This window comes from Anguilla anguilla, chromosome 8 (genome assembly GCF_013347855.1).
Source record: "Anguilla anguilla isolate fAngAng1 chromosome 8, fAngAng1.pri, whole genome shotgun sequence".
Lineage (NCBI taxonomy): Eukaryota > Metazoa > Chordata > Actinopteri > Anguilliformes > Anguillidae > Anguilla > Anguilla anguilla.
Genome location: NC_049208.1, coordinates 38,581,282 through 38,600,308, shown reverse-complemented (window position 1 = coordinate 38,600,308; position 19,027 = coordinate 38,581,282). Strand labels below are relative to the sequence as shown.

General features: G+C 41.9%; 1 protein-coding gene across 3 annotated transcripts in view; it reads right to left on the bottom strand.

The window, feature by feature from the left end:
• Nucleotides 1-10,382: 10,382 nt before the first annotated feature.
• Nucleotides 10,383-19,027, bottom strand: part of LOC118233667 (calcium-binding mitochondrial carrier protein Aralar2) — a 63,121-nt gene continuing 54,476 nt past the window's right edge. For all 3 annotated transcript variants that reach the window (XM_035429488.1, XM_035429489.1, XM_035429490.1), the window contains 3 exons: nt 18,753-18,911; nt 13,094-13,184; nt 10,383-12,160 (listed from right to left, as the gene is read on the bottom strand). In XM_035429488.1, coding sequence (XP_035285379.1) covers nt 11,983-12,160; nt 13,094-13,184; nt 18,753-18,911 — 428 coding nt within the window. In that variant the 3' untranslated portion in view covers nt 10,383-11,982. The remainder of the gene's footprint in view (nt 12,161-13,093; nt 13,185-18,752; nt 18,912-19,027) is intronic.

The following is a 19,027-nucleotide window of genomic DNA, read 5'->3' as shown; positions in this document are numbered from 1 at the left end:
CTGAGATAAACACCAAATGCTTCCTCTGCATGTTACGTACAGACAACTTATTTGGAGGTTGAAAAGATTATTTCTGAGAAATATTTTTCAATAATAAAAATGGGGGAGGGAGGAAATAATGAAAAGGGGTGATTATACAGCCAAAAATAGATTTACACACTTATACTTGCTTTTAGCATAAGCCACGTGTGGTTTCTGTTATCTCTGGAGTGAACAGTTTGATTTGTACTTCTTCTGTACTTTTATTCAGTTTTTTATGGTTATATAAAAAATAACTTTTTTTCCATGTGGTTAATAACAATCAAATGGTAATTCCAAACCCTCCCTACAAAAAAAAAAAAAAAAAAAATACATATTTCAAATAACAATAAAGTTAAGAATAACCACTGCTCGGGGTTTGGTATTGATACCCTGCAGTATGCAGGGGGAGAGGAGCTGGATTTTATTCTCCTCAAATCACATTTCCAGCTGGGTAACACTTTCTCCTGATTTGCAGTCAGGTCTCAAGCCGGGCACATTCACGTATTCCACAATAATTTTCTGTTGTCCTGGTGTTCTTCATCAAAAAGTTCCCGGTTTGGTAATGGCATATCATTTACATCATGTGTTGGGGGGGGGGGGGGAGAGGGATATTAACTTTGCCAGGAGGGATGAAGGCAAATTGGTCGCTACGTTGATCTCATTGCAATTCAAATTTAATTTTGGAATGAGGCATTTCGCGGCTCTGACTGAGCGGTGTGGTGGGTGGGCGCGCAGAGCGCGTTTCAGACATCACACAGACGTCTCTCGCGGCTCTGATGTGTTTTTTTTCGGACCGCAGGATCACCTGCTCTCCGAGCGCCGCCGCCTGATTTCTCGCGCGCCAGTCGAAACCTGCAGACGGACTCAGAAATTCCTCGGGGAGGATAATAAGCGACTTCATTTCGTGGCGCCTTCGGGATTTGGTGAGCTGCTGCACGTTAAGCGCGGCAACGGGAGGCCGTTCTCCAACCGTCGCGTCGCACCGAAACGTTTAAAGAATAAATCACGGTCTGATGTACACCAGCAATTGCAGCTTTTGTTCAGAAACTAGTAGTTTCAGAAGAAAAAAAAAAAACATTTTAAACGATTGCTGATTTAGTTCCTTGTGGCCATGGATGGATGCATTAAATTAATGATCCAAGCCTTTAACAATTTCCCTGTCAAAGGAGCCCAGTGTTGATAAGAAGTGCAAGACTACGATAAACCACTGACATTGTACATGAGAAATGTCGTGTCTGAATAAGCTATGTACTCTGGCAGAGCAAGCTTTCACATTTATTCTTAAACTGAGGCCTGAAGTCAGCATTTTGTGGATGAATCCAGTTCAGGGGGGCTCGTCCGGGTTATCTGTCACCACAACTCAGTCATTTTGAAAAGTCCCAACTGTCAAGTGGCAGACAGTGGGAGCCAAGAAAGGTCATCAGTTCAGATGAATGGAGACCGAAATGTCATACAGAATTACTGAAACACGCACATGAATTTGATCGAGAGATGCACACGCACTGCTTCTTGGTATTGTGTGGGAGAGGTGTTTTCTGGAACAACGTGAATAACAGCATACTCTAGTGAATGACAGTCAGCATGCTAGACCAGGAGCATGCTATATCTGCATGCTTGTGTTGTTGTTCAGCACTTAACTTATAAAAATCAGTTACCATCTGGTTCCAGTAGATTTTTTGTTAAAAATTTGCAACCAGTCCAAATTGGTTGCTGGTTTTTAGATGAACACCCCCCCCCCCCCATTCTCTCTACTCCCTTGGTTGCCAAACCAAAGAACCCCCAGGTCTGCCACACGTGTGCTGCACCATGCAAAAGGACCATTCATGTCATATTTCACATAGGACAAAGAAAAAATACATTGCGAGCACAGCGTAACACACGATCATTATATTCTGCATGGAAACGGCCTGTGAATAATTGCAGGCAGTAAAACATTGTACTAAAATACGTCCCAGATTATTCTCTCTTCAATTGCTATGTAATTCTCACCTACTATACAATCTGCACCTACATGAGCTCAAACGGTAATAAAGGTGAAAGTCACAATGGTGCGTGTGTGCGCGCGCGTGTGTGCATGTGTGTGCGTGCTTGTGTGTGTGTGTGTGCGTGCGGTGGGGGGTTGGGGAGGAGGTGCCAGCTCTTAAAGTGTGTCTGTCGCGGCCCAGGCATCCTCGCTGCATTCCTTGCGCTGGCTGTTGTTCTCTCTCTCACGGAGGCTCATAATTCCCGTCGGCCCCAGACGGCAGAGTCGAGAGTCAGGGGCCACATTCCAGCGGCTGCCGCGGCGGCCCTGCGCGGGAACCTGGAAGCCCGCCAGCGCGAGGAGACTCCCCCCCCCCCCCTTCACCTGTCCGGAATGAGTTGAGCAACCCTCTGGAATTCAGAGGGGGTCTTCTCTCTCTCCCTCTCCTTTACCCCTCCTCCTCCTCCTCCTCCTCCTCCTCCCTCTCTCGTCCTCCCTCTCTTATTTACTCGCCGCAGACAGCTGTTACGCCGAAGTTACAGTACACCTTTCGGAGACTTTCATCTCCTGCCTTTTTTTATGACACTCTGCGAGCGTACAAAGGTTTTAATTAGCCAATCCCAGACAGCCCCAAGGCTGCAGTAGCGCCACTCAGTCTTCCAGCTCCCTCCGCCTCGAAGCACAACAAGTTGCTCAGCCCCTTTGAAGACAATGCCGACTATGTCTGCGACGTCATGTGGTCTCCAGCGAGGCCCCAACCCTCCTCGCCGCCGCCGCCGCCGCCGTGAGAGAGAGAGAGAGAGCTGGGACGTCTGGAACCGCCAAACCTGAGTAACGACGCCAAGGTGAGGCGCCCTGCACCGCCCCCCTCACCGCCCCCTCACCGCCCCCCCCCCGCCCCTCGCAGGACTTTGTCGAGGGGTGTTTCATTTTGGCTCCTGGCAACCCCCCGGTTCCTGAGATGAACCACGTTGGCGTCCCGCCAGACTTTCATCAAAACAAGAAGTCACTTCTCCATGGCCCTTTCCGGGCAGCTCTTATTAAATCACGGAGACGACAGGTCAGGGGAAATTGTTTTTTACAGTCAGGGAATAATTTTTTTTAAATTGAATTTTTTTTTTTTTTTTTTTTAAATTAAAACTATCTCTATTATTCCCTTAAAATACACAGGTACAATAACCATCGTGTTGTTACAAAAATCCTGGAAAATAATTCAGTCTGCATGTGAAAATGGGATGCTCTTAAATACAATAAACATTTTCTTGGTAAACTACTTTCTATTACATATTGGCTAGTTTTCAGACAGGACTGTGCAGTGCTGAAGCATTGTATTCATTTTACTCTCTAAAATGGTACATCAGCGCACTGCATATCGACTGAAATCAATAGCAAGCAGATGCGACAATAAATACGAGGCGTCTAAAAATCGCTAAGCGCTTAAAACGTGCTCGTTTCAAAGAGGCAAAGCACAAAACGTCCCAGCTTCGATCCAACCGCACTTAATTTCAGCAAAGCGTTCGAGCGTTTTTCATTCCTCTTTCTCGCTTGCGTAACCTACGCACGCACACCGGCGACTGAAATGGAGGAAAAATGCCAGACACGCAGCCGAGAAGTCACGAACGAAGGTGACAGGCGCTCTGCGGTAAGACCGGCTCCGGGCCACAGACGGAGAGGGGGCGAAGGCTTCTAGGGCCTCAGGGCTTCAAGGCCTCAGGCCTCAGGCCTCGACCCCGTGAGTCACCGCGAGCCTGAAGCCTCCTCGCCGAGCCGCAGACGGCGGGGGGGATAAAGGGAAGCGCCGCTCACGCTCCCAGCGGACAGTGATGCTCAGAAGTGTCCGGGGCAGCTGCAGGCCCCGCCCCTCTAATTATAAGGCACGGAGCGAGATCCTGGCGTGACTGACGAGCGCTCCCATTTTAGCCTCTCTCTGCAGTTTCTTTTCTTTTCTTTTTTTTTTTTTGTTGCTCGTATATGTGTCATTACGTCTGCCAACGGTGGGCGGGGGGTGGGGGGGCGGGGGGCTCACGTATGGATTCCTACGGAACTGGAACGAAAATAACACGCCTGGTTCGCTTTCCAGGGGCCGGTCGCGTTAACATCAATGGACGTCCGCCGCCGGCGTGCCACTCCGGCGCTGCCAGGAGGATCTCTTTTTAAACAAGAGCAGCTTCACAAGAGAGAAGGCTCTCAGGCTTAAACTGTTGCCGTTGGCGGAGGTTCAGACGGCATTGTATGCCACTAGTGCGCCACTTCAGCGCTGTCAGGATCTCTTTAAACAAGAGCAACTTTCACAGTGAGAAGCTCACAGGTTGAGCCACTGTCCTTTATGGGCATAATGGGTATAATGGGCCACGGAAGAGAGGGCTAATTCCGATAGTACGACATCTATTATGACTTCTATAAAATCTCTGCTTTAAATTTTGAGAGCAGATGATCAGCTATTTAACTCATTTTTGAATTTTCAAACAGCATAGTTCTAACATTAGATGCCCAGCGCCCCAACCACCACATTGTTGAACCCCCGTTTTACATATTTAAGAGCGAGGACCAATAAATTACCTGCGGTAGCATCTATAATGACACAGGTTTGAAGTGATTTGGAACAAGGTCCTTTGTCCCAGTGACAGGGGTTAATAGTGAATTAAGAGAGGAGTATGGACTCCCTGTCCTGAATCCAGCTCTTCTGTTGTCTTGCTGTACCCATCTCTGAAAGGAAGCCTCTAAGTGTAAAAATGCAAGAGGAAGCGAATTACAGGATGTCTTGACTTCACCAACAATGTTATTTTATTGGAAACATTCACTTGCACACAGCTGGTAAGCTAATAGCAGCATACCGCCATTGTTATCAACTTAAAATTTGCCATACTGCCATTAGCAGAGGCCAGATGCTTTCAATTTGTGCATACAATGCACAGACAATTCAACCTTGCAGTTGACTTTTAGAGAAGCCGTTCGCTAATACTGCGCAGTTTGTGGTTAGCCCCTTTAAAGGGAAGCAGCTCTCGCATTAGCCTACGCACGTCTGAGGTTTCCATCTCTCGTATGACATGTTTCAGATGAATTACTCATGTCATCTATAATCTCCGGTGGTCTGTTTTGTTCATCTCCGCTCCTTCTTCCCTGTCCTCTGACAGAGCTCTGTCCTCTTGAATTCATTTCCTTAGATTATTCTTGCTATTTGTCATTCGTTCATATTTTAATTCATTAAAAACCTCATGTTTAAAGTATAAACCACCACAAATGAGTTGGGAGCAAGGCCCTGATTCAGGACATTCTAAGATTTTTGCCATTGCTAGGGGCCACATGTCGTGTGAACAAAATGCTTACTCGTCACATCGAAGTTAACAAAGAAGCCCTTCATGCTACAGTAGTTTGAACCTGGACACAGGAAGCAGCCACTATAGCTCAGGACATACGCTAAATGCGACATTCTACAGTGGGCTGATCCACCCCTGATCTGTGTCAGGGAGCATTCAGCAGGGGGGGGGGGGGGGGTGGGTCAGCAGGTGGGGTGGGGGGGGGGGGGGGGGTCGGGGGGGGGGGGGGGGGGGTGAGTGTGCGGTTTACTCCAGCTCTTGATCTAAGACATGGGAGGGGTTCCTATGAGCACCACACCACTGCCCTGCTACAGGAACACACCTTCATCTCTCTACACACAAATTCTGCTCAGCCACAGCCGAGTACACGTACGTTATTAGCGAGCACTTCGTCTCACATTCTTCTGTATGAGTGTGTTGGAAATACGTAACTAAGGACCGAATATAAATTGCGTCACCCGAAAGTAATAATACAGCGCAATAAACAATTCCATTCAAAGCTGCAGCTTCCTCGTGAATGCATCAGAACGCAGTGGCACTGAAACAGAACTCTGGATGGACAAGCCAAGCCATGGAACTCCAGCTTCAGAAGCTCGGTGGATGTATAACCGAAGAAACCGAGTTCTGTGTTTATAGATGCTCCAACCTCGCCGTGGGTGTTTGATTTACTTTTGTTTTTTTTCTTCAATACTTGACTCAACCGCCACTGAGACTCCGTGTTTCGCTGAGCTCTTTTTGACTGGTTTCTTTTTTTGGGTTTTCTTGCGTGTGGGTTTCTAATTTTAGTCCCGCACCGCGCTGTAATTGCAGAGCGAACGGTTTGACGTGTGGTTTTGGGTTAATGATAATGGTGGGTCATCAATAAAGCGAGCGAGGTTGAAGGGTTTGATGTCTGAACCGTGTGGGTGAGTGCAGGGGGAATAGGGGGAGGGAGGGGTAGGGGGCAGAAAACATCCGTGAGCCTTTACAAGGCCTTCTCCAATAAGAAAGTGCCACTGCTTCCGTTAGGAGAAGAAGTAATGGCAAGTACACTTTACCCACAATGCACTTTGCAACTTAAAAATCCATTCTGGCTTGGGACGCACTATTTTTTCATTTATGCACAGCGTCTCAAATTTAATTACTCTAATGGAACAAATCTGCGTATTTCTTGGAGACCAAAGTACTGTAGACCTACCCTTATTAAATTAATGTAACTCTTTTTATGTGCATTTTGGTGCAATTTTAAAGTCCATTGTGGTGCTTCGCAGTGAATCACATTTGCGTCCTCACTTAGTCTTATCTTAGCCAGTGATTGAGGCGTCCTCCTTCATTTTCTCTCTAATTATACCCTGTAAATGGTTTCAGCCTGGGTGGCAACAGCCATTTTTTACATTGCATCTTTCACAGCGGCGTTTCCATTAAATCGACGTCACAAAATCATCTCCTGATCTCAACTGCATTTTGACACAATATTCCCTGTAAAAAATTCAAACATTTTTTATACTGACTCAGATAAAACGATGTATAGCCAAGCCCCAGTCAATGGAGTATGAGTTCATATGAATCTGTAGGGGAAAAAAATACCTTATATAATTGAAGGGTTAAATGGATGAAATCGGCATGTGGCATGATTAAATGCGTGATTAAAAGGCAAATGTTTAGGCTGAAAATGCTATGTCTCTCTTGCTAAGCCCTCTTCAGAGAAACACTGTAATTCTGACAGTTAGGATAATTGAGTACACAGACTGCACAGTTACTTCTCATCACAGCTGATGGGCGACTTCACCTTACAAGTTATTCACTCAGGGTGCAATTGGTGAAAATATGACTGTTGAAATATACGCTGCTGACCGTATCTCGCTAACGATCTGTCGTTTGTGCGTCAACAGTTTACATTTCTAGACGTTTGGTTTAAGTTCATCACTCACTTGGCAGACACTCTTCTTCCAGGGATTGCAGTGTAAGCAAGAAAAAAAAAAAAAAAACTCAACAAACCATATGAAGCACAATGTTGAAAAGACAAAGCACAGATATTGCCACCGAAATAACAGGTAATATTTCACAAAGACAGAACAGTTTTCCCAGAAGCGCTAATGCAGCTGTAGCCACTGAGTGTCAATCCACTGCAGTCTGAGTTTCTGCTCTGACAGAGCCAGATTGTTTCACTACTGAGGAAATGAAAGCAAGCAGGTTCCTGCTATGGGTCAGTATGGGGGAAGAACAAGCAGGGAGGTAGTGGGTTAGGGTGAGCAGGGGTGCTAAGAGGGATGAGGCTTTGAAGATATGCAGGAGTGGTCATGTGTGGTCGGACCGGGGTTTGAAAATGGAAACAGGCTGTCCACAAGGGATGGAATATTTCTGGATAATCAGAAACGGGGGAGGGGTGGTCAGAGAAGACAGGGAGTTTGGCCTATTATCCGGACCGCAGAGGTGAAGAAGTCTCACGGACCATACTCTGGGACCTCGTTCAGGAATCTGAACCTCTAGCACCATGAGTCACAGCTCATATCATTCCCCCTGTTGGTTTGTGGAGCCTTCTGCTCCCAGAGCCACTTTTTTTGCTAGGTTTTGAGTTTCCTGTTCCTGTGAGCTCGGCCTGGAAAAGTGAAGGAAGGGGTTTGGTGGCAGTGTGGTGCTGCGAGGGGAATCTTTCTGTCTGCACCCTCCCAAACCCCCTCCCAAACCTGGTAAGCACCCTACCTATCCAATCCAACAACAAAACAAAAAAAACCCTCCACTAATGTAGGCAGAGATCAGCAATAACTGAGGGGTACCAGAGAGGGTGGAACGGTTGAACGTCTTGCTGGGCCAAAACCAAAACGCTACTCAAAACCCCCCTAGACACAGGGGCACCTGGACAGCGAGCACAAACAGACTCCTAATCTACTGATTACAGCCTCGTCTGCTCTGCCAGGCTGGCACACGCTCTGCAGTTTCACTCCCGGTTACGAGCAAGCATGGCTCCCTTTTCCAAATAAAGCCAAAACCTGGCATGCTGGCTATCGCGCAAACTAGTATATTTATTTAAAATTCTGGTGAATTCTGTTATTTACAGAGAAAGGCTCTGCTATTAAAGCATAATGAGCCTTTCAAGGACGGTATGAAAATATAATTTTCTCAGCACAGGACCGCGGCCAGGATTTTTCACACGAGTATCCTATATTCAGCCGGTTCGCAGGCTGTACGTGTTCCCGCACTTAACTCCTGGATGAAACGTGTTTATGTAATTTTTTCAACCTGAGACAGGTTGTAGGGTGTCATATGCAACACAAAACCACTATGTTAGGTTGATTGCCTAATCTATGGGCCTACTGCACCTCCTGGTAAATGCCCAAATGAAACATCAGTACTATTTTGGTTATGCGGTACTACACTCAAAATAAATAAAAGAAGGTGAACTGAACCACGACTTCTGCCTTACCCAAATTAATGCAGTGATTATTCTTCCCACAGCTTATCCTTCATAATTGAAAGTGATGCATCAGACTACGGGGAACTCAGATGAAGCTGGTGAGTCGTATGAGGTGTTCTCTTGCGTGAAAAAGCGTTCAAAACGTTCCTCATAAAACCTCGTCTGCACCACAGCGGGGCCTGATCTCATGCCTAGAACTGCTCTCTAAGCCTATTCCTTATCACACTTACTATACTTTTACTTCACACTTACTACATCTTGTTTTACATCAATCTGACCATACTGCAGGATTTTTAAAAAGGACAACTGCTAGTTGTGTCAAGGACACAAATCATTAGCCAGTTTTAATGATAATTTCTGTAAATGCACGGTATGACAAAACATTTATTTCTGACTTTCTCTCCTATGGAACCCTTTTATTCCTAGGTGCCTTTTTAATCCTGAAGAAAACCACTGCTGCTCTTCTGCTCTGATTGAAGGGGGTATAGAAGGGGGTTTCAGACACTCTCCTGGGTGGAAGCCAATGGCGAGTCTATCCCAGGCATATAGATTTTCATCTTGAATCGAGCAATCAGGCAAAGCCCCGTTAACCCAGCAAGATATCCAAGAGGACTCAAACAGAGCTGCATTACAGAGCGTGGCCTGCCGGAACCCTTTCTGTGAAGCCTGAAACAAACAGCGAAATGGAGGAGGCAGACGCGCCACTGAAACCCCAGGGGCTCCGCTGCGTTTAGGGACGGGAGGCAGCTCACGGGACCTCCTTTCAGCCGAACAAGGGGATCCACCACGAGGGTCACCCGACTCCAGCCACGCAACGGTTTTAGACGTGGAGGCGATCAATGCACGGACTTCCCCAAACCTTCCAGAAATGGTAAAGCAAGCAAGCGGTTTCTGGTCACGACCAAGGACACAGACAAAAGAGTCCGGCTCGGTTCGGTCTGGGGGTGGGACGTAAGGGGTGCGCCTCGTCTCAGGAACGGCGTGCGCTAAAACGAAAAGCCCCCCCCCCCCGCTCCCGGGGAGGGTTAAAACGGCGCACGCTCTGACGGGCGGCTCTGATTGAGACTGACACACTCCAGGGCGAAGACAAAGAGCCGTGGAGTGGCCAGAGACGGCGCGCGACTCGAGTGTTTGTGCTTCAGCTGATTGCCCCGCTTCCTCTCGGTACACAAGCGCTCTCCTCAGCCCGGAGGAGGGGCGCTGGAGGAAGACTTCCCGGGCGGGTTTCGACGTGACGGCTCGTCGGCCGGCCCCCCTCCGGGTCGGGGCCAGGCCACCTCCGCCGCGCCCGCGCGCAGGTTGAGACGCGGCGGGGTGTGCTAGCGGAGTCCGCCGCCGCCGCCGGACGTGCGACAGTTCAATAACGAACGCGTTGTTTTCGCACAGATCGACACTCTTCTTGATCAAATTAACAGGGGGCGGTTTTCCACAAGAGCACTCAGTTCAATTTGATGCGTTTCGAAAAGAGCGTCTGAGCAGATTAAAATAATTTCTATTTCGCATTATGCTAAGTGCTACACACATATTGGCCTTCAGATTCTGTTAAATACTCTCCATTGCAAATTTAAAATGCTACCAAAGAATGACCTTTGCACCTTAAATGACTCATAACTGAGATTTCCATTTTTAAAAAATGTCCCATTTGATTAATTTGTCTACATTGACAAAAAAAAAATACACATTTTGGTTGAAAGAAATATATTTCAGTTCATTTATTTCAGTCCAGCATAATCAGATAATGTTGTACTTCAGACAAAATTGTCAGCAAGACTAGTGTTTAAGCACCTTCCACTAGCAAACTGTGTGTTGCTATGCTGAATTAAACCACATTGACAAAATAAATGAAATGTGTAGTAACTTCAGGATTGGTCAAAGTATAAATGAAAATAAATACATTTCTCTTGACAAGTGGCAAAGATGAGGCACTTGTCTGTTAGCATTAGCATATGTATTAGTATATATGTAAGTATAACAGTACATTATTACTCTTTTGTATTGGTACACACATTCCTGCCATACATAGCCTAAGGCACACGTACGACACACCATACACGCTCTAATGTATCACCGCTCTGCAAAACATAAAATTAAATTAGAGAATCAAATTGACAGTGATTAATCATTTCTGCAGTTACCACCTTCTGACTGAGAAACAATGCAGTCTCATTGGCTGGGCCTGACTGTTATTCACATCTCAGTAACACACAGTAAAGACAGACACTACAGTCATTTTCACTCTAAAAATAGACCAAGATTCAACACAATCACTCACATATTGCTACTTTAGAATTCTTTAAATAATTAAAATTAAATTACATTCAAGTTTTACAATTATTCGCTATTTATGTCATGATACCACTCCTTTAAAGATTCAATTACATAATTTTGCAGCAATTAATATGCTTCCTGAACAAAGGAACAGCTGCATGTTGTTGTTATGAAGCATTTTTTTTTAATTCTCTGATCACAGTAATTCCACCCGGAAGTCCCTGTGCTTTCTTATCACAAGTTTTGCTGATAGTTGCATTTAACCATTAAATTACAATGGTTACATCATTTATATAATCCGTATACCATTTACACTCATTTGCATCTGTTTGGACGTGACCTTAACTAAACCTAGTCAAACCTGAAAACCGGTTAGGAGTGCTTCCTGCTGGATGGATTGTTTGCTAGCAACGATAATCAACCCAAAATCACTAAGCGAGTTATAACTCATGTGGTTGGAAAAACCTCTTCTTCCAAGAAAACATGTGAGATATGAGACAATTACATGGCCACATGAATAAACATCTCACTCCTCAAAAAGTTAATAGTGAACGAGACAGTTGACAGTACACAGGATACTACAGTATTTATACTGGTAACATACCAGCACTTTTGCAAGTATAACTTTTACAGCAATATAATGTCATATGGTGATAAATATTACTAAAAAAATACTTTAAATCCAATCTTTAATACTAATTTAATGGTGTGAGTATTGTACTAGTCATGGTGTGATTCTGTCAGTAAGATATTGACTACAGCCACTCTGTAGGAAGCACTTCTGCTTTCATAGGATGGGCTGAGAAGAGGCACAGAGCAGGTGTGTGTGTGTGTGCGTGTGTGCGTGTGCGTGTGTGTGTGTGTGGTATGTGTGTGTGTGTGCGTGCATGTGTGGTACGTGTGTGTGTGTGCGTGTGTGGTATATGTGTGTGTGTGTGAGTGTGTGTGTGTGTGTGTGCGTGCGTGTGTGGTATGTGTGTGTGCGTGTGTGTGGGTGTGTGTGGGTGGTGCATGTCCTCTCAGGGGTGATCCGCGGAGGGAGGCGCTGGTACACTGAACCGCGGAAGATGGAGCCCGTATTTACTCTCGATTCCCGCAAACGTGGCCACCGCCAACCTGAAACCCCCGATATGGTCCGGATTCGGTGCCGGCAGGCTGATTCGAGATTTGGGGGTGGGTTCCGCGCCAACTGGTTTTCTGTGGTAAAAGAGAGCGGGTTTTCATGTTCTACATTTTCCGCCACTCAAAATAAACAGTTCAGCTGAATATTAAAAAACAGGGAGCAACCAAGGTCTTTTTTTTCCTAAGCGCAATGGAACCACAAATAAAGAATTCCGTGCCGGTTTTCAAGTTTGTTTGCATTTCGGCTGCTCTTGACCTCTCCACTAAGGACAAAAAGAGATCTATTTTTAAAGCCCTCCTAACCAATATTAGCCGAATGGTCTTTTGCGAGGTCCACAAGGCAAAACCACTTCAGATAACCGACACATCAACAGAAGATGTGGGTGCGCATGCAGGCTTTGCGCACACCATGATGGCGACACTTTTAGCTCCATGAGAACATGAGGGAATTTCTGACAAGAAGGACAGGCTGAACGCTGGACTCCACCCGCATAAAGCCATTTCTTCCTGCTCTGGCTTTCACTGGCTGGTGCCAGTGCTTAGAGAGCTCATGGGCAAAGCCTTTATGGAAATGCCACACTGATTCCCAGTGGGAGGGCTTCAAGCAGTCAGCTGACTTTTTATAGGCCGTTTGGTTGACGGAATTCTGGGATTACTGAAGGGACAAAGCACCTACAAGCCATATTCAATCAGGCCTTAAACACTATTCCTGTAACAAGACATCTCCCACCATTAAAAGCAAAGTTCAAGTGTTGCAAATGATGGCAATTTCTTAGAAACTGCCCTCTTGGAAGATCATACCTTTCAAATAGTTGCAAATTTTTGTGGCATTTAGATCACCACATTCTTTTTTTTTAGCAGCTGCCATTTTTGTCATGTTCTCTAAAAGATGAAAATCTAGAAAGGTCCCCGCCTCAAATGGTATTCAGGCAAGGTATTATACCTAATGCCACGGCGTGCGAAAAGCCATTTTGCTTAAGATCAAAATGGAGTGGCGGAAGAACTTACTGTCCACCGAAGTCCACGTAGAACCATCTCTGCAGCAGCTCATAGGTCACCAGAGTGACTCCAAACTGCGGTGAGGAACGGAACACTCGAGCTGCAATGAGTACACAAGATATGAGCACATTTAACCATAGAAGTTCAAATATTTGTGTCATTATCTTTCTTTGAACTACTCTAATTGTTATATTTCTATTATATTATTATATCTTAATATTATATCTCAATTATGTATTATTATATTATTATATAATAAGACAGTGAAAATATAAATATTGAAAATGCCCAAAACAGCTGATGAAGGTTATAGAAAAAAAATACATGCAGAAAGTGTGGAAGTGTATCAGTATGTAATGGTTTTTGCGCAGTTCGAAATCACTGCCCAATAACTTTCAAATTGTTGGCTTAGAAATCAATAGGTACCAAAATGGTTGACACATACAAGATTTCTGCATCCGCATCCAGAAATAAATGAGTGAAAATATAACAATAGCAACAGGTTATTGCACAGCTGATTCACAAAATCAATAGCTTAAATAAAGTTTAAATATACAAATAAAAAGCATTTTTATCCAGCAAATTTCTTAGATGCAACACATTGCATCTAGCTAAGCATTTTTTTGGTCAGAGGTGAAGTATGTATTAAGTTTGGAAATGTTAACGTAGCGTAGTCATGTGGATTAGAGTGAATGACATAGACGACTGGCTGCTATATCCCTTAACGATACAGAAACTAAATGCACTATGGTATGCCAATCTGTAATTGAAAACCTATTCTATAAATATGGTGCTCTTGTAACTACTAGCAGTATAGCATCCTACCAACAGTTAATATGCACTTCGTTTTTCATTGTTAAATGTCTTTTCTCTATTCTCATGGTTTAGGTGATAGTCAACTGCAGAATTGGAACTCTGATGCCATCAACAGTAAGCAGAGGAACTACATATAGCTAAGAGGCAGAGGTGTACATAATGTTTTAGTTTTGTACCTGGTTATAAGTTTTTAAAACACCATTACATTTTTTCAAGCATTTCAGTTCTAGCCATGGTACAAGAGACATAAACCACTCCATGCCAGTGCATATACAACAATATATGGCACTTCAGGATGGTTAACGACCACCACCATCGTGCCGTATATTCTTGTATATGCACATCATGTCGTGGTTTATCTCTTACTAATAGTACATGGCCAAAAGTATGTGGACACCTGACATCCAACATCTCTACCAAAATTATGGACATTAATACGGAGTTGGTTCACCCTTAGCCGCTATAAAAAAACTCTTCTGGGAAGGCTTTATACTAGATATTACAGCATCGCTGCAGGGATTTTCTTCCATTTAGCCAGGCGAGCATTAGTGAGGTCGGGCACTGATTGGGCAATTATGCCTGGCTCGCAGTTGGCTTTCCAATTGATCTCAAAAGTGTTGGATTGGGGTGGGGTCAGGGCTCTGTGCAGACCAGTCAAGTTCTCCCACGCTGTTCTCGACAAAACCATTTCTATATGTGCGCCTGGGGGGCATTGTCATTGCTGAAACAGGAAAGAGCCTTCCACAAACGGTGGGGGAAGCACAGAATCATGTATAACGTGATTGCATGCTGTAGCATGACAATTTGCCTTCACTGGAACTAAGGGGTCTAGCCCAAACCATGAAAAACAACCACAGACCAAGGGGTGTCCAGATACTTTTGGTCAAACATATATATGAGGTAAGTAATTAAGATTGTCAGCTTTAATTTAAGCATATTTACATCCATACTCAGTGATCCATGTAGAAATTATAGTCCTTTTTATTCACAGTCCCCTCTCATTTTAGGGGACCAAAGGAGTTTCCACAAATTAACATGATCTTATAAATGAACATGTCTTCAGCATGTGAAACGCATTTGGGGTCCTGCTGCAAGGTGAAGCAGCATCCAATGAGTTTAGAGGCATTTGGTTGGATCTGAGCAGATAAGGTGTTTTCGTATACTTCAGAATTCATCCTGCTGCTGCTGTCAGCATCAATAAAGTCAAGTAAGCCAGTACCAGTGGCAACCATACAAAGTCGATTTTGACACATCCAAAGATGTAAAGCCTGCTTTACGGCCATTTTGAGCGACAACAGCAACAGACTGCAGTCTCCACACCCAGAATCAACTCTCGACCTTTTGTTAGCTTTCTTGTGCATGAACTAATAGGCCTATTTCACAAGATGGCGACCAAAACCGGATGTAGGGATACTTTGTTTCCGGTTACCGTTGCTATGGACGCAAGTCCATTTCTGACAGCGAAAAATTGAGCCTAAACAGCGACGTGTGTTCTCACAGTCCCCGATAGCTCTGCCAAAGTTCACTGTTCGATGTTATCCGCATTGTCGAAGCATTGCCAGTGAACGTTAAGCGGTCTAAACTGGACAAGGGCTATAAATTATTTTTTGAGAAGTTTATATTCGGTTATGAAGGTAAGTATAACGTTAGCTCTGGTTCACAAGAAAGCTAAATAGCTAGCTTGCTAACCACATCAAGTTAGCCGATTAAAGAGATGTTGCACTTCGACATAACATAAATTCTTTTCTGGAGGCGACTCCATTGTGTTTTCGTAGCGTGAAGCAACATCTGCTGTCTGTTAACAGCGTCTCTGTTCCTCTCGGTTGTCCCGAAAATGAATGAATAGGGAGCCTGACAACTGTGAGGAAAAGCGATTCTGTTAACGTTGACGGTCAGCAGGGGAGGCAAATGCTATGCAAGTACAATGTGCTCCACAAAATTACTTATGTTATTATACCGAAGTGAAATATCTCTGAACTAAGTTTTGTACTACCGTTACTATTTTGTGACATGCTGTTTGTGCTGTACTTGTTCTAATAAAGATTTATATTGCTTGTCAGATCGCCTGTGTAATGGTGTTCAGTTCACTACCGAGCTGTTTGTTTTCATCGCTGATAAAAACTACCCACACATTTTTAAATCAGCTGATATATCTTAAGTAGGCTTGTCGCGATGTCCGTCAATGCATTTTGTAATTACAATTAACAACTAAAATAAACGTGCATCTGCAGTTTCAACGTTGAATATCCAAATATGCGCTTGCTAACAAGCTAGCTGTCTAAAATGTAATTTGCTAATCATAACATAACATATAGCTCGCTAACTGATTTTATGACATTCCAAACGTGTTTTTGATAATGTTGTCTTGATTATATAACCAAGGGCAAAGTATTCACACACATGAATTATTATTTTTTGTTTCTCAAAGAGTGGTAGGTCCTATGTTTGGTGGAACTGCCATGACAGGCGCACTGCCGCTAGCCATCTTTCCCGAATATATAAATTAAATTCTGAATATATAAATACAATTTCTGAATATATAAATTCAATTCCCGAATATATAAATTAAATTCTGAATATATAAGTACAATTTTTGAATATATAAATTCAATTCCCGAATATATAAGTACAATTTCTGAATATATAAATTCAATTCCCGAATATATAAATTAAATTCCCGAATATATAAATAACAATTCTGAATATATAAGTACAATTTCTGAATATATAAATTTAATTCCCGAATATATAAATTCAATTCCCGAATATATAAATTACAATTCTGAATATATAAATACAATTTCTGAATATATAAATTCAATTCCCGAATATATAAATTCAATTCTGAATATATAAATACAATTTCTGAATATATAAATTCAATTCCCGAATATATTCAATTCTGAATATATAAATACAATTTCTGAATATATAAATTCAATTCCCGAATATATAAATTCAATTCTGAATATATAAATTCAATTCTGAATATATAAATACAATTTCTGAATATATAAATTCAATTCCCGAATATATAAATTCAATTCTGAATATATAAATACAATTTCTGAATATATAAATTCAATTCCCGAATATATAAATTCAATTCTGAATATATAAATACAATTTCTGAATATATAAATTCAATTCCCGAATATATAAATTCAATTCCCGAATATATAAATTCAATTTCTGAATATATAAATTCAATTCCCGAATATATAAATTCAATTCTGAATATATAAATTCAATTCCCGAATATATAAATTCAATTCTGAATATATAAATACAATTTCTGAATATATAAATTCAATTCCCGAATATATAAATTCAATTCCCGAATATATAAATACAATTTCTGAATATATAAATTCAATTCTGAATATATAAATACAATTCCCGAATATATAAATTCAATTCCCGAATATATAAGTACAATTTCTGAATATATAAATTCAATTCTGAATATATAAATACAATTTCTGAATATATAAATTCAATTCCCGAATATATAAATTCAATTCTGAATATATAAATACAATTTCTGAATATATAAATTCAATTCCCGAATATATAAATTCACTTCTGAATATATAAATACAATTTCTGAATATATAAATTCAATTCTGAATATATAAATACAATTTCTGAATATACAAATTCAATTCCCGAATATATAAATTCAATTCTGAATATATAAATACAATTTCTGAATATACAAATTCAATTCCCGAATATATAAATTCAATTCTGAATATATAAATACAATTTCTGAATATATAAATTCAATTCCCGAATATATAAATACAATTTCTGAATATATAAATTCAATTCCTGAATATATAAATTCAATTCCCGAATATATAAATTCAATTTCTGAATATATAAATTCAATTCTGAATATATAAATACAATTTCTGAATATATAAATTCAATTCCCGAATATATAAATTCAATTCTGAATATATAAATACAATTTCTGAATATATAAATTCAATTCCCGAATATATAAATTCAATTCTGAAAATATAAATACAATTTCTGAATATATAAATTCAATTCTGAATATATAAATACAATTTCTGAATATATAAATTCAATTCCCGAATATATAAATTCAATTCTGAATATATAAATACAATTTCTGAATATATAAATTCAATTCCCGAATATATAAATTCAATTCCCGAATATATAAGTACAATTTCTGAATATATAAATTCAATTCTGAATATATAAATACAATTTCTGAATATATAAATTCAATTCCCGAATATATAAATTACAATTCTGAATATATAAATAACTCAGTTTATAATCAGGCATATCACAAGACAGCCGTTTTTATTTTTTGAATAATTTCTTTTTTTTCTTCATGGGCTACTGAGTGAGAAAAACAAGTTTAACATTAGCATCAGTAAAATTTGACAGTACAATCAAGGATAAGCAAACAAAAACGTTAAATAATTAAAATTTGAATAAGGCAATAATTCGGATTTCATTAAGGGGTCCTTATTTTCTTGGTATTAGGACCTTTCAAGTAGGGGCACCAAATTTCACAGGGAATTTTGGTTCTCCAAAATGGGGAGACTATGTATGAAAAAACGCTGCAATTCCTCCATAGGTCAATGAACACGGATGTAAACACTCACAAATTAAAGCTGAGTCTGCACTTTAACATCATATACATTGATGCATTTCAAATCCAATGTGCTGGAGCCAAAACCAAAATTGTTTCACTGCCCAAATACTGACTTCACTGTATATTTTATATATTTTATACATATATACACACACAGGCATTATACAGGCATTAGGTTAGCACACTCAGTGTACAGATGTGGATGTGTACCTCCGGCTCCTTTCCAGAAAGCTCGAGGCCCTTCTTCCCTCAGGATTTTCCAGAAGCAGTCAAGAAGCCCATTGTACGTGGTCTGGCCAGCACGAGCGGCCACTTGCAGGCGGGTCTTGATAACATCAGCAGGGGTCACCAGAGAGGCAGCGGGCATGCCTGAGGGGGAGCACACACAGCTTCACCTGAGGGGTTCATTTCCCCCGACAACCAATCACATCACCCCCAACCCACACTTTCCCCCAACCCTAATGCCCCAAAACCAAAAAAAAAAA